The 22,500-nt window shown below is 48.0% G+C and overlaps 1 protein-coding gene across 4 annotated transcripts in view; it reads right to left on the bottom strand.

Moving 5' to 3' along the window:
• Positions 1 to 3,004: 3,004 nt before the first annotated feature.
• LOC124014160 (circularly permutated Ras protein 1-like) overlaps positions 3,005 to 22,500 on the bottom strand; it is a 42,151-nt gene continuing 22,655 nt past the window's right edge. For 3 of the 4 annotated variants that reach the window (XM_046328915.1, XM_046328913.1, XM_046328916.1), the window contains 8 exons: positions 22,451 to 22,500; positions 22,029 to 22,113; positions 16,623 to 16,729; positions 16,382 to 16,491; positions 16,148 to 16,259; positions 14,617 to 14,757; positions 12,926 to 13,019; positions 3,005 to 3,309 (listed from right to left, as the gene is read on the bottom strand). The exon at positions 22,451 to 22,500 is cut by the window's right edge and continues 78 nt beyond it. In XM_046328915.1, the coding sequence (XP_046184871.1) occupies positions 3,211 to 3,309; positions 12,926 to 13,019; positions 14,617 to 14,757; positions 16,148 to 16,259; positions 16,382 to 16,491; positions 16,623 to 16,729; positions 22,029 to 22,113; positions 22,451 to 22,500 (798 nt within the window). In that variant the 3' untranslated portion in view covers positions 3,005 to 3,210. The remainder of the gene's footprint in view (positions 3,310 to 12,925; positions 13,020 to 14,616; positions 14,758 to 16,147; positions 16,260 to 16,381; positions 16,492 to 16,622; positions 16,730 to 22,028; positions 22,114 to 22,450) is intronic. The other variant, XM_046328914.1, reaches the window with a different exon arrangement.

Genomic DNA, 22,500 nt, shown 5'->3' with positions numbered 1-22,500 from the left:
CTCTCTCTCTCTCTCTCTCTCTCTCTCTCTCTCTCTCTCTCTCTCTCTCTCTCTCTCTCTCTCTCTCTCTCTCTCTTTCTCTCTCAGATAGTCGTGTAGCCATTTTGTTAACTATTTATCTTATGGATTGGGAATAGAAGCTGCTAGGAAGCCTGTTGGTCAGACTTGATTCACCGGTACCGCTTACCGTGCGGAAGCAGAGAGAACAGTCTATTGTACCGCTTACCGTGCGGAAGCAGAGAGAACAGTCTATTGTACCGCTTACCGTGCGGAAGCAGAGAGAACAGTCTATTGTACCGCTTACCGTGCGGAAGCAGAGAGAACAGTCTATTGTACCGCTTACCGTGCGGAAGCAGAGAGAACAGTCTATTGTACCGCTTACCGTGCGGAAGCAGAGAGAACAGTCTATTGTACCGCTTACCGTGCGGAAGCAGAGAGAACAGTCTATTGTACCGCTTACCGTGCGGAAGCAGAGAGAACAGTCTATTGTACCGCTTACCGTGCGGAAGCAGAGAGAACAGTCTATTGTACCGCTTACCGTGCGGAAGCAGAGAGAACAGTCCATTGTACCGCTTACCGTGCCAAAAGTATGTGGACACCCCTTCAAATGAGTGGATTCCGCTATTTCAGCCACACCCATTACTGACAGGTGTGTATAAAATCGAGCACACAGCCATGCAATCTCCATAGACAAACATTGGCAGTAGAATGGGCCGTACTGAAGAGCTCAGTGACTTTCAAAGTGTCACCGTCACAGGACGCCACCTTTCCAAGGAGTCAGTTCGTCAAATATCTGGCTTTCTAGAGCTGCCCCGGTCACCTGTAAATACTGTTATTGTGAAGTGGAAACATCCAAGAGCAACAACAGCTCAGCCGCGAAGCACGTAAAAATCATCTGTACTCTGTTGCAACACTCACAAACTGCCTTTGGAAGCGACGTCACCACAACAACTGTTGGTCGGGACCTTCATAGAAGGGGTTGCCAAGCGTCGGCTGGAGTGGTGTAAAGTGGTGTAACGCTACCTGCCCCAATAGTCCCAACTGTAAAGCAGCACCATGTCTGTGTCAGACAGCACCATGTCTGTGTCAGACCTTCATAGAAGGGGTTGCCAAGCGTCGGCTGGAGTGGTGTAAAGTGGTGTAACGCTACCTGCCCCAATAGTCCCAACTGTAAAGCAGCACCATGTCTGTGTCAGACAGCACCATGTCTGTGTCAGACCTTCATAGAAGGGGTTGCCAAGCGTCGGCTGGAGTGGTGTAAAGTGGTGTAACGCTACCTACCCCAATAGTCCCAACTGTAAAGTTTGGTGGAGGAGGAATAATGGTCTGGGGCTGTTTTTTCATGGATCGGGCTAGACCCCTTAGTTCCAGTGAAGGGAAATCTTAATGCTACAGCATACAATGACATTCTAGATGATTCTGTGCTTCCAAATTTGTGGCAACAGTTTGGGGAAGGCCCTTTCCTGTTTCAGCATGACAATGCACCCGTGCACAAAGCGAGGTCCATAGACAAATGGTTTGTCGAGATCGGTGTGGAAGAACATGACTGGTCTGCACAGAGCCCTGACCTCATCCCATCGAACACCTTTGGTATGAATTGGAACGCCGACTGCGATGCAATCCTATCGCCCAACATCAGTGCCCGACCTCACTAATGCTCTTTGTGGTTGAATGGAAGCAAGTCCCCACAGCAATGTTCCAACATCTAGTGGAAAACCTTCCCAGAAGAGTGGAGTCTGTTATAGCAGCAATGTCCCAACATCTAGTGGAAAGCCTTCCCAGAAGAGTGGAGGCTGTTATAGCAGCAATGTTCCAACATCTAGTGGAACGCCTTCCCAGAAGAGTGGAGGCTGTTATAGCAGCAATGTTCCAACATCTAGTGGAAAGCCTTCCCAGAAGAGTGGAGGCTGTTATAGCAGCAATGTTCCAACATCTAGTGGAAAGCCTTCCTAGAAGAGTGGAGGCTGTTATAGCAGCAATGTTCCAACATCTAGTGGAAAGCCTTTCTAGAAGAGTGGAGGCTGTTATAGCAGCAAAGGGATGGGGGCACCAACTCCATATTAATGCCCATGGTTTTGGAATGAGATGTTTGACGAACAGTTGGCCATGTAGACAATAAGTATGAACAGGTGGTGGGTCAATGTCTTTATTTCCCCAGTGCCAGCTGCTGTAGATCAATGGCTCTCAACCCCTTTGTGTCTCCAGCAGCAGGGTTGAGAACCTACTGCTGTAGATAAGGGGAGTTTGTCTGCCTAAAAAGTGCTTACTTCCACTGGATCAGAGAGAAAGAGAGAGAGAGAGAGAGAGAGAGAGAGAGAGAGAGAGAGAGAGAGAGAGAGAGAGAGAGACAGAGACAGAGGAGATATATATATATGTGTGCATCAGGTTTATTCTTCAGTTACCAGCTGACCAGATGGTGAGTGTATGTGTGTGAGGTGGTCAGATAAAGAGAAACCAGCAGGTTTAAACCATCTGGGAAAAGGACTCCCATGGTTAACTTTACAATAGGTCTTATAACAAAATCAAAACACCATCATCTTAATGTATTTGTTATGTACATTCATTCACACAACATGTATTTATATAACATTTAGGTAGTAAATTAGGAGTTATTTGAGAGAGTGGACAGTCTCTAACATGGCTACCAGTTTGGCCTACTGTTGATGCTGCAACTGGCTCTGCCACCTGTGACTGCTCTGGACTGGCTCCTCACAGAGCCATCGTGTCTGTCTGTTTCCTTCTTCTCTGGCCCACACTGCTGGTTTCATAGAGCCACCATGTCTGTCTGTTTCCTTCTTCTCTGGCCCACACTGCTGGTTTCATAGAGCCACCATGTCTGTCTGTTTCCTTCTTCTCTGGTCCACACTGCTGGTTTCATAGAGCCACCATGTCTGTCTGTTTCCTTCTTCTCTGGCCCACACTGCTGCTTTCATAGAGCCACCATGTCTATGTCTGTCTGTTTCCTTCTTCTCTGGTCCACACTGCTGGTTTCATAGAACCACCGTGTCTGTCTGTTTCCTTCTTCTCTGGCCCACACTGCTGGTTTCATAGAACCACCGTGTCTGTCTGTTTCCTTCTTCTCTGGTCCACACTGCTGGTTTCATAGAGCCACCATGTCTGTCTGTTTCCTTCTTCTCTGGTCCACACTGCTGGTTTCATAGAGCCACCATGTCTGTCTGTTTCCTTCTTCTCTGGTCCACACTGCTGGTTTCATAGAGCCACCATGTCTGTCTGTTTCCTTCTTCTCTGGTCCACACTGCTGGCTCTCTTCATCTGGTACACCACCTCAGCTGCCTCATCAGAGAGGGCCTGAGAGCAAACACAGGAAGCGGGGTCAGGTGAGTGTGTGTGTGGACTAGACTTACGTTTACGGGAGTAGACTCAGAGGCCTCTAGGTCCTTGGTCTTGCTCTCGTCTTGGAGAAATTGAGAGAGAGGGCATGACAGAAAGATATTACACAATAGATTTAGCACAGTGACACAATGAGGATATCCTCATTTGTGTAGTAGGAGGTATTTCTTGTCATGGAGGTGAAAGAGGACCCAAAAGCGACTTGGCGAAAACAGAGTCTTTAATCCAGTAAAGTAAATACAAACAAAAAAACACAACTTTCACTCGATATGACGAGGACAAACTGGAGACTCGAACTTGAACAGCAGGTGAACAGCAGGTTGCCTCGGGAAGGCACTTGAACCAGACAGACTCAGACACCTGCTCACCACGCAGCATCTGAGGAAAACACGACACGACAGGGCGATACACAAACACAGCACGGTGAATACTAAACAAGGAACCGACAGGACAGGAACGGAACACAAAGGAAGAAATAGGGACTCTAATCAGGGGAAAGGATCGGGAACAGGTGTGGGAAGACTAAATGATTGATTAGGGGAATAGGAACAGCTGGGAGCAGGAACGGAACGATAGAGAGAAGAGAGAGCGAGAGAGTGAGAGTGGGAGGGGGAGAGAGAGGGATAGAAAGAGGGAAAGAACCTAATAAGACCAGCAGAGGGAAACGAATAGAATGGGAAGCACAGGGACAAGACAAGATAATAAATGACAAAACATGACAGTACCCCCCCACTCACCGAGCGCCTCCTGGCGCACTCGAGGAGGAATCCTGGCGGCAACGGAGGAAATCATCAATGAGTGAACGGTCCAGCACGTCCCGAGACGGAACCCAACTCCTCTCCTCAGGACCGTAACCCTCCCAATCCACTAAGTATTGGTGACCCCGTCCCCGAGAACGCATGTCCATGATCTTATGTACCTTGTAAATAGGTGCGCTCTCGACAAGGACGGGAGGGGGAGGGAAGACGAACGGGGGTGCGAAGAAAGGGCTTGACACAGGAGACATGGAAGACAGGATGGACGCGACGAAGATGTCGCGGAAGAAGCAGTCGCACAGCGACAGGATTGACGACCTGGGAGACACGGAACGGACCAATGAACCGCGGAGTCAACTTACGAGAAGCTGTCGTAAGAGGAAGGTTGCGAGTGGAAAGCCACACTCTCTGGCCGCAACAATACCTTGGACTCTTAATCCTGCGTTTATTGGCGGCTCTCACAGTCTGTGCCCTGTAACGGCAAAGTGCAGACCTCACCCTCCTCCAGGTGCGCTCACAACGTTGGACAAACGCTTGAGCGGAGGGAACGCTGGACTCGGCAAGCTGGGATGAGAACAGAGGAGGCTGGTAACCCAGACTACTCTGAAACGGAGATAACCCGGTAGCAGACGAAGGAAGCGAATTGTGAGCGTATTCTGCCCAGGGGAGCTGTTCTGCCCAAGACGCAGGGTTTCTGAAAGAAAGGCTGCGTAGTATGCGACCAATCGTCTGATTGGCCCTCTCTGCTTGACCGTTAGACTGGGGATGAAACCCGGAAGAGAGACTGACGGACGCACCAATCAAACGACAGAACTCCCTCCAAAACTGTGACGTGAATTGCGGGCCTCTGTCTGAAACGGCGTCTAACGGGAGGCCATGAATTCTGAATACATTCTCGATAATGATTTGTGCCGTCTCCTTAGCGGAAGGAAGTTTAGCGAGGGAATGAAATGTGCCGCCTTAGAGAACCTATCGACAACCGTAAGAATCACAGTCTTCCCCGCAGACAAAGGCAGACCGGTAATGAAGTCTAGGGCGATGTGAGACCATGGTCGAGAAGGAATGGGGAGCGGTCTGAGACGACCGGCAGGAGGAGAGTTACCCGACTTAGTCTGCGCGCAGTCCGAACAAGCAGCCACGAAACGGCGCGTGTCACGCTCCTGAGTCGGCCACCAAAAGCGCTGGCGAATAGACGCAAGAGTGCCTCGAACACCGGGATGACCAGCTAACTTGGCAGAGTGAGCCCACTGAAGAACAGCCAGACGAGTGGAAACAGGAACGAAAAGGAGGTTACTAGGACAAGCGCGGCGACGCAGTGTGCGTGTGCTTGCTTAACCTGTCTTTCAATTCCCCAGACTGTTAACCCGACAACACGCCCATAAGGAAGAATCCCCTCGGGATCAGTAGAAGCCACAGAAGAACTAAACAGACGGGATAAGGCATCAGGCTTGGTGTTCTTGCTACCCGGACGGTAAGAAATCACAAACTCGAAACGAGCGAAAAACAACGCCCAACGAGCTTGACGGGCATTAAGTCGTTTGGCAGAACGGATGTACTCAAGGTTCTTATGGTCTGTCCAAACGACAAAAGGAACGGTCGCCCCCTCCAACCACTGTCGCCATTCGCCTAGGGCTAAGCGGATGGCGAGCAGTTCACGGTTACCCACATCATAGTTGCGCTCAGATGGCGACAGGCGATGAGAAAAATAAGCGCAAGGATGAACCTTATCGTCAGACTGGAAGCGCTGGGATAGAATGGCTCCCACGCCTACCTCTGAAGCGTCAACCTCGACAATGAATTGTCTAGTGACGTCAGGAGTAACGAGGATAGGAGCGGACGTAAAACGTTCTTTTAGAAGATCAAAAGCTCCCTGGGCGGAACCGGACCACTTAAAACACGTTTTGACAGAAGTAAGAGCTGTGAGAGGGGCAGCAACTTGACCGAAATTACGAATGAAACGCCGATAGAAATTAGCGAAACCTAAAAAGCGCTGCAACTCGACACGTGACCTTGGAACGGGCCAATCACTGACAGCTTGGACCTTAGCGGAATCCATCTGAATGCCTTCAGCGGAAATAACGGAACCGAGAAAAGTAACGGAGGAGACATGAAAAGAGCACTTCTCAGACTTTACGTAGAGACAATTCTCTAAAAGGCGCTGTAGAACACGTCGAACGTGCTGAACATGAATCTCGAGTGACGGAGAAAAAATCAGGATATCGTCAAGATAGACAAAAACAAAGATGTTCAGCATGTCTCTCAGAACATCATTAACTAATGCCTGAAAAACAGCTGGCGCATTGGCGAGACCAAACGGCAGAACCCGGTACTCAAAATGCCCTAACGGAGTGTTAAACGCCGTTTTCCACTCGTCCCCCTCTCTGATGCGCACGAGATGGTAAGCGTTACGAAGGTCCAACTTAGTAAAGCACCTGGCTCCCTGCAGAATCTCGAAGGCTGATGACATAAGGGGAAGCGGATAACGATTCTTAACCGTTATGTCATTCAGCCCTCGATAATCCACGCAGGGCGCAGAGTACCGTCCTTCTTCTTAACAAAAAAGAACCCCGCCCCGGCCGGAGAGGAAGAAGGCACTATGGTGCCGGCGTCAAGAGACACAGACAAATAATCCTCGAGAGCCTTACATTCGGGAGCCGACAGAGAGTATAGTCTACCCCGAGGAGGAGTGGTCCCCGGAAGGAGATCAATACTACAATCATACGACCGGTGAGGAGGAAGGGAGTTGGCTCGGGACCGACTGAAGACCGTGCGCAGATCATGATATTCCTCCGGCACTCCTGTCAAATCGCCAGGTTCCTCCTGAGAAGTAGGGACAGAAGAAACGGGAGGGATGGCAGACATTAAACACTTCACATGACAAGAAACGTTCCAGGATAGGATAGAATTACTAGACCAATTAATAGAAGGATTATGACATACTAGCCAGGGATGACCCAAAACAACAGGTGTAAACGGTGAACAAAAAATCAAAAAAGAAATAGTCTCACTGTGGTTACCAGATACTGTGAGGGTTAAAGGTAGTGTCTCAAATCTGATACTGGGAAGATGACTACCATCTAAGGCGAACATGGGCGTAGGCTTCTCTAACTCTCTGAAAGGAATGTCATGTTTCCGAACCCATGCTTCGTCCATGAAACAACCCTCAGCCCCAGAGTCTATCAAGGCACTACATGTAGCACCCGAACCGGTCCAGCGTAGATGGACCGACAAAGTAGTACAGGATCTTGATGGAGAGACTTGAGTAGTTGCGCTCACCTGTAGCCCTCCGCTTACAGATGAGCTCTGGCTTTTACTGGACATGAATTAACAAAATGTCCAGCAACTCCGCAATAGAGGCACAGGCGGTTGGTGATCCTCCGTTCCCTCTCCTTAGTCGAGATGCGAATCCCTCCCAGCTGCATGGGCTCAGACTCTGAGCCAGAGGAGGGAGATGGTTGCGATGCGGAGCAGGGAAACACCGTTGATGCGAGCTCTCTTCCACGAGCCCGGTGACGAAGATCTACCCGTCGTTCTATGCGGATGGCGAGAGCAATCAAAGAGTCCACATCTGAAGGAACCTCCCGGGAGAGAATCTCATCCTTAACCACTGCGTGGAGTCCCTCCAGAAAACGAGCGAGCAGCGCCGGCTCGTTCCACTCACTAGAGGCAGCAAGAGTGCGAAACTCAATAGAATAATCCGTTATGGACCGTTCACCTTGGCATAAGGAAGCCAGGGCCCTAGAAGCCTCCCTACCAAAAACTGAACGGTCAAAAACCCGAATCATCTCCTCTTTAAAGTTCTGGAACTTGTTAGAGCAATCAGCCCTTGCCTCCCAGATAGCTGTGCCCCATTCTCGAGCCCGGCCAGTAAGGAGTGAAATGACGTAAGCAACCCGAGCTCTCTCTCTAGAGTATGTGTTGGGTTGGAGAGAGAACACAATCTCACACTGCGTGAGAAAGGAGCGGCACTCAGTGGGCTGCCCGGAGTAGCAAGGTGGGTTATTAACCCTAGGTTCTGGAGGCTCGACAGGCCAGGAAGTAACAGGTGGCACGAGACGTAGACTCTGGAACTGTCCAGAGAGGTCGGAAACCTGAGCGGCCAGGTTCTCCACGGCATGGCGAGCAGCAGACAATTCCTGCTCGTGTCTGCCGAGCATGGCTCCTTGGATCTCGACGGCAGTGTAACGAGCGTCTGAAGTCGCTGGGTCCATTCCTTGGTCGGTTCCTTCTGTCATGGAGGTGAAAGAGGACCCAAAAGCGACTTGGCGAAAACAGAGTCTTTAATCCAGTAAAGTAAATACAAACAAAAAAACACAACTTTCACTCGATATGACGAGGACAAACTGGAGACTCGAACTTGAACAGCAGGTGAACAGCAGGTTGCCTCGGGAAGGCACTTGAACCAGACAGACTCAGACACCTGCTCACCACGCAGCATCTGAGGAAAACACGACACGACAGGGCGATACACAAACACAGCACGGTGAATACTAAACAAGGAACCGACCGGACAGGAACGGAACACAAAGGAAGAAATAGGGACTCTAATCAGGGGAAAGGATCGGGAACAGGTGTGGGAAGACTAAATGATTGATTAGGGGAATAGGAACAGCTGGGAGCAGGAACGGAACGATAGAGAGAAGAGAGAGCGAGAGAGTGAGAGTGGGAGGGGGAGAGAGAGGGATAGAAAGAGGGAAAGAACCTAATAAGACCAGCAGAGGGAAACGAATAGAATGGGAAGCACAGGGACAAGACAAGATAATAAATGACAAAACATGACATTTCTATCCTGAGGCAAATGTCTCCCTTTCATTCTCTCTATCAATGTCTTGAAAACTATCCTTTTGCCTCAGGAAGTTCGATAATTCTGTGAAAGAGCAAGAGAGAGAGAGAGAGAGTGATAGAGAGACGAAGTTTGATTGATTTAATTTATTGATTGTTTGATCGATTAAAGGTCCAATGCAACTGTTTTTATCTCAATATAATTTCTGGGTTCTTTGATTGTTTTAAAACTAAAATGTAAATAAAAATAGCAAAAAGCAATTTCTCAAGCAAGAATTTAGTTAGGACTGTCTGGGAGTGGTCTGAGTGGGGAGGGGAAAACTGAACATGAGCTGTTATTGGCAGAGAGGTTTGGAACTCTCTTTCTTATTGGTCTATTAAAGTGGAACGGACAGTATTTTAGCAACATTAAATCTGATTAAAATCTGTTCATTTACAACCCCAGGAAAAATATGACATAACAAGAAAAATAATCTAACTGGAGATCACTTAGATATGGTCATTTTCAAGTTTTCTGAAATTCTTAGAATGTTTGGGGATTACATATTCTAAGACATATGTGCAAAATCTATATCAATATAGAGTGGGAAAGTGATTCTATATCAATATAGAGTGGGAAAGTGATTCTATACCAATATAGAGTGGGAAAGTGATTCTATATCAATATAGAGTGGGAAAGTGATTCTATACCAATATAGAGTGGGAAAGTGATTCTATATCAATATAGAGTGGGAAAGCGATTCTATACCAATATAGAGTGGGAAAGATATTCTATACCAATATAGAGTGGGAAAGCGATTCTATAGCAATATAGAGTGGGAAAGCGATTCTATACCAATATAGAGTGGGAATATAGAGTGGGAAAGCGATTCTATACCAATATAGAGTGGGAAAGAAATTATATACCAATATAGAGTGGGAAAGATATTCTATACCAATATAGAGTGGGAAAGATATTCTATACCAATATAGAGTGGGAAAGATATTCTATACCAATATAGAGTGGGAAAGCGATTCTATACCAATATAGAGTGGGAAAGATATTCTATACCAATATAGAGTGGGAAAGCGTAATTTGGGTAATTAATAGATACTACAGTAAATAAAACCTAATAAAAACATCTGTCTCGTCCAGGACTGGAGTCTACGCAGACCATGTGCACCATAGCCAATCAGAGCTACAGTAGGCCTTTATGCAAACAATGCCATTTGCCACACAGGTCTACCGTCATTCACAATGGACTGGACTGTGTGTTTACAGGAAGTAGGTCCTGTCAAAATACACTTGAATGGATATCTGCAAATATGTAAAGACCATGGTAGTCTTCTTATTTTGGGGAATTTTACAGTCCTGTTGATCAAACATCCATGAAAAGGTAGGCTCTCTCTCCCTCAGTTATACACATCAACAACAACAAGATCAACAACTAATGCTAGCCAGAACAAGATGAGCAAACATCTAATGAAGAAACATTAGATAAACCCTCTCAAACTTTTTCAGTTAGTTGGCCGTCAAAATTGCTCTGATAAACGGGGAATAGTAGCCTCCTCGTCCTTCTGCCACTTGCCTGCTAATGCACGCTTGTCCCAACCAAGCACCCAAGCTAACTGGCTAAAGTTGGCTAGCTTGTTAGCTACTTCCAGACATAAATGAGAACACATCACTCTGAACATTTTATTCGCCGTATCAGAGCTGGTTAGGATTTTTACATGTTTTCTAAGAGCATTCGTGACTAACTATTCCTTTTTTTTGTCTACGTTTACAGACACCGGTCATATGTAGAGGGATGGTAAATGCATCAGTTATTCTGCACTCTGGCACACTCAGAAGAGAGTGCTCTGAAATCGGAGTAGATAGCCAGAGTGAATTTGCTAAAGCAAGAGATATGCTAACTAAATAACAGTCGTTCAAGTTCTTGCTCGGTGACCAAATGACACCTGCATCTCTAGCTGTGTTAATCCACTGAAAAATGATATGAGTGGGGAAAAGGCACTCACATCTTCCAAAGGCACTCACATCCTTCCAATGGCACTCACATCTTCCAATGGCACTCACATCTTCCAATGGCACTCACATCCTTCCAATGGCACTCACATCTTCCAATGGCACTCACATCTTCCAATGGCACTCACATCCTTCCAATGGCACTCACATCTTCCAATGGCACTCACATCCTTCCAATGACACTCACATCTTACAATGGCACTCACATCCTTCCAATGGCACTCACATCTTCCAATGGCACTCACATCTTCCAATGGCGCTCACATCCTTCCAATGGCACTCACATCTTCCAATGGCACTCACATCTTTCAATGGCACTCACATCCTTCCAATGGCACTCACATCTTCCAATGGCACTCACATCTTTCCAATGGCATGACATGCCATCCTGCTAGCAGCTAGCTAGCTAGCTATCTAGTTAACGTTAGGCTCCGTGTTTTTAACTTCCGACACAAATAGATATGCTATTTAGCCTATTAGCCACGTTATGATTGACTTGTGATCATTGCACTTTGCTAGTTTGATTGTATTGACATTCCCGGCCTTAGTTACATTTGTCCGTTTTTGCCCAGAATATTGAGTCATTGAAACTGAAACACTGCATTCCGATTGGGGTCAGCAAACAATGTACCAGGCCAGCTGTGATTTACAACCTGATAGCAACATTTTTTGGACTACCAAGAAATGTATTGGTGAATTATATTAATCATGCATTGAACTATATCCATCTATTCTGCCAACAATGCCTTAGTGTACGTCATGGAAGTCACATCGAATAAATGGTTTAGTTTGTTCTGTAGCAATAACTGGGAATGTGATATTTTTGACTGATATTATGATTGTCTTTTGTTTCATATCTGTAAAGTAGTTAAAACACTGCCAGTTCCACAAGGATCATATCACCTCCACCTTACCTGACACCCTAGACCCACTTGTATATCACCCCAATAGATCCACTGATGCAATACACTGCCCTATCCCATCTGGACATGAGGAATACCTATGTAAGAATACTGTTCATTAACTACAGCTCAGCATTCAACATCATAGTACCCTCCAAGCTCATCATCAAGCTCGGGGCCCTGCGTCTGAACCCCGCCCTGTGCAACTGGGTCCTGGACTTCCTGACGGGCCGCCCCCAGGTGGTGAAGGTAGGAAACAACACGCTGATCCTCAACACAGGGGCCCCACAAGGGTGCGTGCTCAGCCCCCTTCTGTACTCCCTGTTCACCCATGATTGCATGGCCATGTTCGACTCCAACTCAATCATCAAGTTTGCAGACGACACAACAGTAGTATGCCTGATTACCAACAATGACGAGACAGGCTACGGGGAGGAGGTGAGGGCCCTGGCGGAGTGGTGCCAGGAAAATAACCCTCAACAAAATGAAGGAGCTGATCGTGGACTTCAGGGAAACAGCAGAGGGAGCACGTCCCTATCCACATCGACGGGACCGTAGTGGAGTAGGTGAAAAGCTTCAAGTTCCTCGGGGTCACTGACAATCTGAAATCGCTCAATTGAAAGTATTCTGTCGGGCCGCTTGGTGCGGCGACTGCAGGGTTCTGCAGAGGGTGGCACGGTCTGCCCAATGCATCACCGGCCCCCCAGGACCCATCTACACCACCCGATGTCACAGGAAGGCCAAAACGATCATCAAGGACATCAACCACCCGAGCCACTGCCTGTTCACATCGCTATCATCCAGAAGGCGAGGTCAGTACAGGTGCATCAAAGCTGGGGCCGAGAGACTGAAAAACAGCTTCTATCAAGGCCATCAGACTGTTAAACAGCCACCACTAGCTGGATACCACCCAGTTACTCAACCCTGCACCTTAGAGGCTCCTGCCCCATATACATAGAAATAGGGCCTTTAGACAGACAGACAGACAGACAGACAGACAGACAGACAGACAGACAGACAGACAGACAGACAGACAGACAGACAGACAGACAGACAGACAGACAGACAGACAGACAGACAGACAGACAGACAGACAGACAGACAGACAGACAGACAGACAGACAGACCACCTGGGAGTCTGTGGTGAGGTCGTCACAGATGGTTGTCATGGTATCGATCCAGTTTCCGTAGATACTCTCCTCCTTTGGGTTGGACCTCTGCTCACTGGAGACAAGAGGTTATAGGGTTAACAAACAAACACGCACGTACACACACGCACACACGCACGCACGCACGCACGCACGCACACACACACACACACACACACACACACACACACACACACACACACACACACACACACACACACACACACACACACACACACACACACACACACACACACACACACACACACACACACACACACACACACACACACACACACACACACACACAGATGAAGTCGGTAGTTGACATACACTTAGGTTGGAGTCATTAAGACTTGTTTTTCAACCACTCCATACATTTCTTGTTAACAAACTATAGTTTTGGCAAGTCGGTTAGGACATCTACTTTGTGCATGACACAAGCAATTGTTTACAGACAGATTATTTCACTTATAATTCACTGTATCACAATTCCAGTGGGTCAGAAGTTTACATACACTAAGTTGACTGCCTTTAAACAGCTTGGAAAATTCCATAAAATGATGTCATGGCTTTAGAAGCTTCTGATAGGCTAATTGACATCATGTGAGTCAATTGGGGGGTTATCTGTGCATGTATGTCAAGGTCTACCTTCAAACTCAGTGCCTCTTTTCTTGACATCATGGAAAATAAATAGACATCAGCCAAGTCCAAAGGAAAAAAATGCACAAGTCTGGTTCATCCTTGGGAGCAATTTCAAAATAACCTGAAAGGCCGCTCCACTGCTCTAAAAACCGACTATGGTTTGCAACTGCACATGGGGACAAGGATTGTACTTTTTGGAGAAATGTCCTCTTGTCTGATGAAACAAAAATAGAACTGTTTGGCCATAATGACCGTTGTTATGTTTGGAGGAAAAAGGGGGAGGCTTGCAAGCTGAAGAACACCATCCCAACCGTGAAGCACGGGGGTGGCAGCATCATGTTGTGGTGGTGCTTTGCTGCAGGAGGGACTGGTGCACTTTACAAAATAGATGGCATCATGAGGTAGGGCAATTATGGGGATACATTGAAGCAACATCTCAAGACATCAGTTAGGAAGTTGAAGCTTGGTCGCAAATGGGTCTTACAACTGGACAATGACCCCAAGCATACTTCCAAAGTTGTGGCAAAATGGCTCAACGCAGTCTCTTAAGGACAACCAAGTCAAGGTATTGGAGGGGTCATCACAAAGCCCTGACCTCAATCCCATAGAAAATTTGTGGGTAGAACTGAAAAAGCGTTTGCGAGCAACGAGGCCTACCAACCTGACTCAGTTACACCAGCTCTGTCAGGAGGAATGGGCCAAAATGCACCCAACTTATTGTGGGAAGCTTTGGAAGACTACCCGAAACATTTGATCCAAGTTAAACAATTTAAAGGCAATGCTACCAAATACTAATCGTGTATGTTAACTTCAACTGTACATACATACATACATACATGCATACATACATGCATACATACATACATACATACATACATACATACATACATACATACATACATACATACATACATACATACATACATACATACATACATACATACATACATACATACATACATACATACATACATACATACATACATACATACATACATACATACATACATACATACATACATACATACCTGATGTCTTTGAGCAGGTCTTGCTGTGCTCTGAGTTGTCTCTGTGCTTCGTGGACTCTTCCCTTCATAGTTAACCTGGCACACAGCTGGGCACAGTGGACCCCTAACACTGACATGTTCAGACTGCCTGCCCACACCCAGCTAGAGAGATGGAGAGGGGGACAGGAGGAGAGAGACAGAAGGGGACGAGAGAGAGAGAGAAGGGGACAGGAGGAGAGAGAGAGAAGGGGACAGGAGGAGAGTGAGAGAAGGGGACATGAGGAGAGATAGAGAAGGGGACAGGAGGAGAGAGACAGAAGGGGACAGGAGGAGAGAGAGAGAGAAGGGGACAGGAGGAGAGAGAGAGAAGGGGACAGGAGGAGAGAGACAGAAGGGGACAGGAGGAGAGAGAGAGAAGGGGACAGGAGGAGAGAGAGAGAAGGGGACAGGAGGAGAGAGACAGAAGGGGACAGGAGGAGAGTGAGAGAAGGGGACATGAGGAGAGATAGAGAAGGGGACAGGAGGAGAGAGACAGAAGGGGACAGGAGGAGAGAGAGAAGGGGACGAGAGAGAGAGAGAAGGGGACAGGAGGAGAGAGAGAGAAGGGGACAGGAGGAGAGAGTCAGAAGGGGACAGGAGGAGAGAGAGAGAATGGGACATGAGGAGAGAGAGAGAATGAGAGAGAGAGAGAAGGGGACATGAGGAGAGATAGAGATGGGGACAGGAGGAGAGAGAGAGAAGGGGACATGAGGAGAGATAGAGATGGGGACAGGAGGAGAGAGAGAGAAGGGGACAGGAGGAGAGAGACAGAAGGGGACATGAGGAGAGAGACAGAAGGGGACAGGAGGAGAGAGAGAGAAGGGGACAGGAGGAGAGAATGAGAGAGAGAGAGAGAGAGAGAGAGAGAGAGAGAGAGAGAGAGAGAGAGAGAGAGAGAGAGAGAGAGAGAGAGAGAGAGAGAGAGAAGCGGGGGGGCATTTAGTGTGTGTGTGTGTGTCTGTGGGTGTGTTAGTCTGTGTGTGTGTGTTAGTCTGTGTGTGTGTGTGTTAGTCTGTGTGTGTGTGTGTGTGTGTGTGTCTGTGTGTGCATTAGTCTGTGTGTGTGTATGTGTCTGTGTGTGTGTTAGTCTGTGTGTGTGTGTTAGTCTGTGTGTGTGTGTGTGTTAGTCTGTGTGTGTGTGTGTGTGTGTGTGTGTGTGTGTGTGTGTGTGTGTGTGTGTGTGTGTGTGTGTGTGTGTGTGTGTGTGTGTGTGTGTGTGTGTTAGTCTGTGTGTGTGTGTGTGTTAGTCTGTGTGTGTGTGTGTGTGTGTCTGTGTGTGCATTAGTCTGTGTGTGTGTATATGTGTCTGTGTGTGTGTTAGTCTGTGTGTGTGTGTTAGTCTGTGTGTGTGTGTGTGTTAGTCTGTGTGTGTGTGTGTGTGTGTGTGTGTGTGTGTGTGTGTGTGTGTGTGTGTGTGTGTGTGTGTGTGTGTGTGTGTGTGTGTGTGTGTGTGTGTGTGTGTGTGTGTGTGTGTGTGTGTGTGTGTGTGTGTGTGTGTGTGTGTGTGTGTTACCTGCTGGTTGTAACCCGTCTCTGTTCAGTAATGATGCGTGTTACTTTCTGTTGATCTCTGGTGGTGAAGGACAGCTGTAGCTGGAACGGTAGTCTGTCTCTACGCATGAAACCTGTACAACACACACACACACGAACGCATGCACACACATACACATAAAGTGACCGCTTAAGGAATCCTGGGAGAGGGTAGGCGTGTTCGTGTGCGAATCTAGGTGTGTGTGTGTTCACTCACTCTCTGTACTATCAGGCTTGCAGGCAAACTGAAAGGTGATCTCTAATCCTTCTGTTACGTTCCCTATATCCCTTACTAGACAGTGGTTACACTCCTCATAGGGAAAATACCTGGGGGGGGGACAGAGGGAAGGATGACAAATGTTTTCATGGCTGACTTAAGAGCATTGAGTTTGTGAATGAAATCCAGACAAGGTGTGGGTTTGTGTGTGATACTTCACCCTGAAAGAAGTCATGCTCACATGCCGTCAGCTGCTAGTAACGTTGCCCTGACGCCCGTCGCTAAGATGTTGTCGGCCAGAGCTGACTGGATCTCTGTTGCTACGGTACCAATGTTTACTATGTTGACCTGTTCAGGTTAAAGAGGAGAGGAGGAGAGAGAAACAGGAGGAGGAGGAGAGAGAGGTGAGGGGAGAGAACAGGAGGAGGAGGAAGAGGGGGAGGAGATAGGTGAGGGGTGAGAACAGGAGAAGGGGAGGAGGAGAGAGAGGTGAGGGGTGAGAACATGAGAAGGGGGAGGAGGAGAGAGAGAGAGTTGAGGGGCGAGAACAGGAGAAGGGGGAGGAGGAGAGAGAGAGGTGAGGGGAGAGAACAGGAGGAAGAGAGAGAGGTGAGGGGAGAGAACAGGAGGAGGAGGAGGAGGAGAGAGAGAGATAGAGTAAAAGGAGAGGAGAGGTGAGAGGAGAGGTAATGTAATAAGAGAGGAGAGGTGAGAGGGGAGGTAAGGTAATAGGAGAGGAGAGGTGAGAGGAAAGGTAAGGTAATAGGAGAGGAGAGGTGAGAGTAGAGGAGAGGTAATGTAATACGAGAGGAGAGGTGAGAGTAGAGGAGAGGTAATGTAATAGGAGAGGAGAGGTGAGAGGTGAGGAGAGGTAATGTAATACGAGAGGAGAGGTGAGAGGAGAAGTAAGGTAATAGGAGAGGAGAGGTGAGAGGAGAGGTAAGGTAATAGGAGAGGAGAGGTGAGAGGAGAGGTAAGGTAATAGGAGAGGAGAGGTGACATAATAGGAGAGGAGAGGTGAGAGGAGAGGAGAGGTGAGAGGAGAGGTAAGGTAATAGGAGAGGAGAGGTAATAGGAGAGGAGAGGTAAGGTAATAGGAGAGGAGAGAAGAGAAGAGGTAAGGTAATAGGAGAGGAGAGGTGACGTAATAGGAGAGGAGAGGTGAGAGGAGAGGTAAGGTAATAGGAGAGGAGAGGTGAGAGGAGAGGAGAGGTAATAGGAGAGGAGAGGTGAGAGGAGAGGAGAGGAGAGGTAATAGGAGAGGAGAGGTAAGGTAATAGGAGAGGAGAGGTGAGGGGAGAGGAGAGGTAAGGTAATAGGAGAGGAGAGGTGAGGTAATAGGAGAGGAGAGGTAAGGTAATAGGAGAGGAGAGGTAAGGTAATAGGAGAGGAGAAGTGAGAGGAGAGGAGAGGTAAGGTAATAGGAGAGGAGAGGTGAGGGGAGAGGAGAGGTAAGGTAATAGGAGAGGAGAGGTGAGGTAATAGGAGAGGAGAGGTAAGGTAATAGGAGAGGAGAGGTGAGGTAATAGGAGAGGAGAAGTAAGGTAATAGGAGAGGAGAGGAAATAGGAGAGGAGAGGAGAGGTAAGGTAATAGGAGAGGAGAGGTAAGGTAATAGGAGAGGAGAGGTAAGGTAATAGGAGAGGAGAGGTAAGGTAATAGGAGAGGAGAGGTAAGGTAACAGGAGAGGAGAGGTAAGGTAATAGGAGAGGAGAGGTGAGAGGAGGGGTAAGGTAATAGGAGAGGAGAGGTGAGAGGAGAGGAGAGGAGAGGTAAGGTAACAGGAGAGGAGAGGAAATAGGAGAGGAGAGGAGAGGAGAGGTAAGGTAATAGGAGAGGAGAGGAGAGGTAAGGTAATAGGAGAGGAGAGAGGAGAGGAGAGGTAAGGTAATAGGAGAGGAGAGGAGAGGTGAGGTGAGGTAATAGGAGAGGAGAGGTAAGGTAATAGGAGAGGAGAGGTGAGAGGAGAGGAGAGATAAGGTAATAAGAGAGGAGAGGTGAGGTGAGGTAATAGGAGAGGAGAGGAGAGGTAAGGTAATAGGAGAGGTAAGAGGAGAGGAGAGGTGAGAGGAGGGGAGAGGTGAGAGGAGAGGAGAGGTAATAGGAGAGGAGAGGTGAGAGGAGAGGAGAGGTAAGGTAATAGGAGAGGAGAGGTAAGGTAATAGGAGAGGAGAGGTGAGGGGAGAGGAGAGGTAAGGTAATAGGAGAGGAGAGGTGAGGTAATAGGAGAGGAGAGGTAAGGTAATAGGAGAGGAGAGGTAAGGTAATAGGAGAGGAGAGGTGATAGGAGAGGAGAGGTAAGGTAATAGGAGAGGAGAGGAGAGGTAAGGTAATAGGAGAGGAGAGGTAAGGTAATAGGAGAGGAGAGGTAAGGTAATAGGAGAGGAGAGGTAAGGTAACAGGAGAGGAGAGGTAAGGTAATAGGAGAGGAGAGGTGAGAGGAGGGGTAAGGTAATAGGAGAGGAGAGGTGAGAGGAGAGGAGAGGAGAGGTAAGGTAACAGGAGAGGAGAGGAAATAGGAGAGGAGAGGAGAGGAGAGGTAAGGTAACAGGAGAGGAGAGGTAATAGGAGAGGAGAGGTGAGGTAACAGGAGAGGAGAGGTAATAGGAGAGGAGAGGTGAGAGGAGAGGAGAGGTAACAGGAGAGGAGAGGTAATAGGAGAGGAGAGGTGAGAGGAGAGGAGAGGTAACAGGAGAGGAGAGGTAATAGGAGAGGAGAGGTGAGGTAACAGGAGAGGAGAGGTAACAGGAGAGGAGAGGTAATAGGAGAGGAGAGGTAACAGGAGAGGAGAGGTAATAGGAGAAGAGAGGTGAGGTAACAGGAGAGGAGAGGTAATAGGAGAGGAGAGGTGAGGTAACAGGAGAGGAGAGGTAATAGGAGAGGAGAGGTAACAGGAGAGGAGAGGTAATAGGAGAGGAGAGGTGATAGGACAGGAGAGGAGAGGTAACAGGAGAGGAGAGGTAATAGGAGAGGAGAGATAACAGGAGAGGAGAGGTAATAGGAGAGGAGAGGTGAGGTAACAGGAGAGGAGAGGTAATAGGAGAGGAGAGGTGAGAGGAGAGGAGAGGTAAGGTAACAGGAGAGGAGAGGTAATAGGAGAGGAGAGGTGAGAGGAGAGGAGAGGAGAGGTAAGGTAACAGGAGAGGAGAGGTAATAGGAGAGGAGAGGTGAGGTAACAGGAGAGGAGAGGTAATAGGAGAGGAGAGGTGAGGTAACAGGAGAGGAGAGGTAATAGGAGAGGAGAGGAGAGGTGAGGGGAGAGGAGAGGTAAGGTAATAGGAGAGGAGAGGTGAGAGGAGAGGAGAGGAGAGGTAAGGTAACAGGAGAGGAGAGGTAATAGGAGTGGAGAGGAGAGGTAAGGTAATAGGAGAGGAGAGGAGAGGAGAGGAGAGGAGAGGAGAGGAGAGGAGAGGAGAGGAGAGGAGAGGAGAGGAGAGGAGAGGAGAGGAGAGGAGAGGAGAGGAGAGGAGAGGAGAGGAGAGGAGAGGAGAGGAGAGGAGAGGAGAGGAGAGGTAAGGTAAGGTAAGGTAAGAGGAGAGGAGAGGAGAGGTATTTTTTATTTTTATTTTTATTTATTTTTTATTTCACCTTTATTTAACCAGGTAGGCTAGTTGAGAACAAGTTCTCATTTGCAACTGCAACCTGGCCAAGATAAAGCATAGCAGTGTGAACAGACAACACAGAGTTACACATGGAGTAAACAATTAACAAGTCAATAACACAGTAGAAAAAAAGGGGCAGTCTATATACAATGTGTGCAAAAGGCATGAGGAGGTAGGCGAATAATTACAATATTTCAGATTAACACTGGAGTGATAAATGATCAGATGATCATGTACAGGTAGAGATATTGGTGTGCAAAAGAGCAGAAAAGTAAATAAATAAAAACTGTGGGGATGAGGTAGGTGAAAATGGGTGGGCTATTTACCAATAGACTATGTACAGCTGCAGCGATCGGTTAGCTGCTCAGATAGCTGATGTTTGAAGTTGGTGAGGGAGATAAAAGTCTCCAACTTCAGCGATTTTTGCAATTCGTTCCAGTCACAGGCAGCAGAGTACTGGAATGAAAGGCGGCCGAATGAGGTGTTGGCTTTAGGGATGATCAGTGAGATACACCTGCTGGAGCGCGTGCTACGGATGGGTGTTGCCATCGCGACCAGTGAACTGAGATAAGGCGGAGCTTTACCTAGCATGGCCTTGTAGATGACCTGGAGCCAGTGGGTCTGGCGACAAATATGTAGCGAGGGCAGTGGTGGGTGGTATAAGGTGCTTTAGTGACAAAACGGATGGCACTGTGATAAACTGCATCCAGTTTGCTGAGTAGAGTGTTGGAAGCAATTTTGTAGATGACATCGCCGAAGTCGAGGATCGGTAGGATAGTCAGTTTTACTAGGGTAAGTTTGGCGGTGTGAGTGAAGGAGGCTTTGTTGCGGAATAGAAAGCCGACTCTTGATTTGATTTTCGATTGGAGATGTTTGATATGAGTCTGGAAGGAGAGTTTGCAGTCTAGCCAGACACCTAGGTACTTATAGATGTCCACATATTCAAGGTCGGAACCATCCAGGGTGGTGATGCTAGTCGGGCATGCGGATGCAGGCAGCGATCGGTTGAAAAGCATGCATTTGGTTTTACTAGCGTTTAAGAGCAGTTGGAGGCCACGGAAGGAGTGTTGTATGGCATTGAAGCTCGTTTGGAGGTTAGATAGCACAGTGTCCAATGACGGGCCGAAAGTATATAGAATGGTGTCGTCTGCGTAGAGGTGGATCAGGGAATCGCCCGCAGCAAGAGCAACATCATTGATATATACAGAGAATAGAGTCGGCCCGAGAATTGAACCCTGTGGCACCCCCATAGAGACTGCCAGAGGACCGGACAGCATGCCCTCCGATTTGACACACTGAACTCTGTCTGCAAAGTAATTGGTGAACCAGGCAAGGCAGTCATCCGAAAAACCGAGGCTACTGAGTCTGCCAATAAGAATATGGTGATTGACAGAGTCGAAAGCCTTGGCAAGGTCGATGAAGACGGGTAAGAGGAGAGGAGAGGAGAGGAGAGGAGAGGAGAGGAGAGGAGAGGAGAGGAGAGGAGAGGAGAGGAGAGGAGAGGAGAGGAGAGGAGAGGTAAGGTAATAGGAGAGGAGAGGTGAGAGGAGAGGTAAGGTAATAGGAGAGGAGAGGTGAGAGGAGAGGTAAGGTAATAGGAGAGGAGAGGTGAGAGGAGAGGAGAGGTGATAGGAGAGGAGAGGTGATAGGAGAGGAGAGGTAATAGGAGAGGAGAGGTAAGAGGAGAGGAGAGGTAAAAGGAGAGGTAAGGTAATAGGAGAGGAGAGGAGAGGTGAGAGGAGAGGAGAGGTGATAGGAGAGGTAAGAGGAGAGGTGAGAGGAGAGGAGAGGTGATAGGAAAGGAGAGTTGAGAGGAGAGGAGAGATGATAGGAGAGGTAAGAGGAGAGGTGAGGTAATAGGATAGGTAAGGTAATAGGAGAGGAGAGGTAATAGGATAGGTAAGGTAATAGGAGAGGTGAGAGGAGAGGAGAGGTAAGAGGAGAGGTGAGAGGAGAGGAGAGGTAAGAGAATAGGAGAGGAGAGGTAATAGGAGAGATAAATGGAGAGGAGAGGTAAGAGGATAGGAGAGGTTCTGTGTGTCTCACCCTTCCTCCAGTCTGGTCAGCCAGTAGTCCCACCTCAGCCAACCTGCAGTCTGTGCCTTCAAAAGTCAGCACTGAAACTATCACACTGCAGAAACAGAAAATACATTACAGATCAATCATCACCCTGCAGAGTGAAGGAATACACAGTCAACCTGAGGAGTTTTGTGATTAGCTATTGGATGTTTGGGGGTGCGTTGTACTTTGGTGTGCATGGAGGTTTTTGGGCGTACACTAACCCTCTGTTAGCTAGTTAGGGGGTACACTAACCCTCTGTTAGCTAGTTAGGGGGTACACTAACCCTCTGTTAGCTAGTTAGGGGGTACACTAACCCTCTGTTAGCTAGTTAGGGGGTAGACTAACCCTCTGTTAGCTAGTTAGGGGGTACACTAACCCTCTGTTAGCTAGTTAGGGGGTACACTAACCCTTTGTTAGCTGCCTCGTTGGCTAGCTGTCTGTAGAAGTAAGGTGACTG

The sequence above is a fragment of the Oncorhynchus gorbuscha genome, linkage group LG25 (genome assembly GCF_021184085.1).
Source record: "Oncorhynchus gorbuscha isolate QuinsamMale2020 ecotype Even-year linkage group LG25, OgorEven_v1.0, whole genome shotgun sequence".
Classification (NCBI taxonomy): Eukaryota; Metazoa; Chordata; class Actinopteri; order Salmoniformes; family Salmonidae; genus Oncorhynchus; species Oncorhynchus gorbuscha.
The sequence above is the reverse complement of the archived record's forward strand: the minus strand, read 5'-3'. Positions and strand labels throughout refer to the sequence as shown.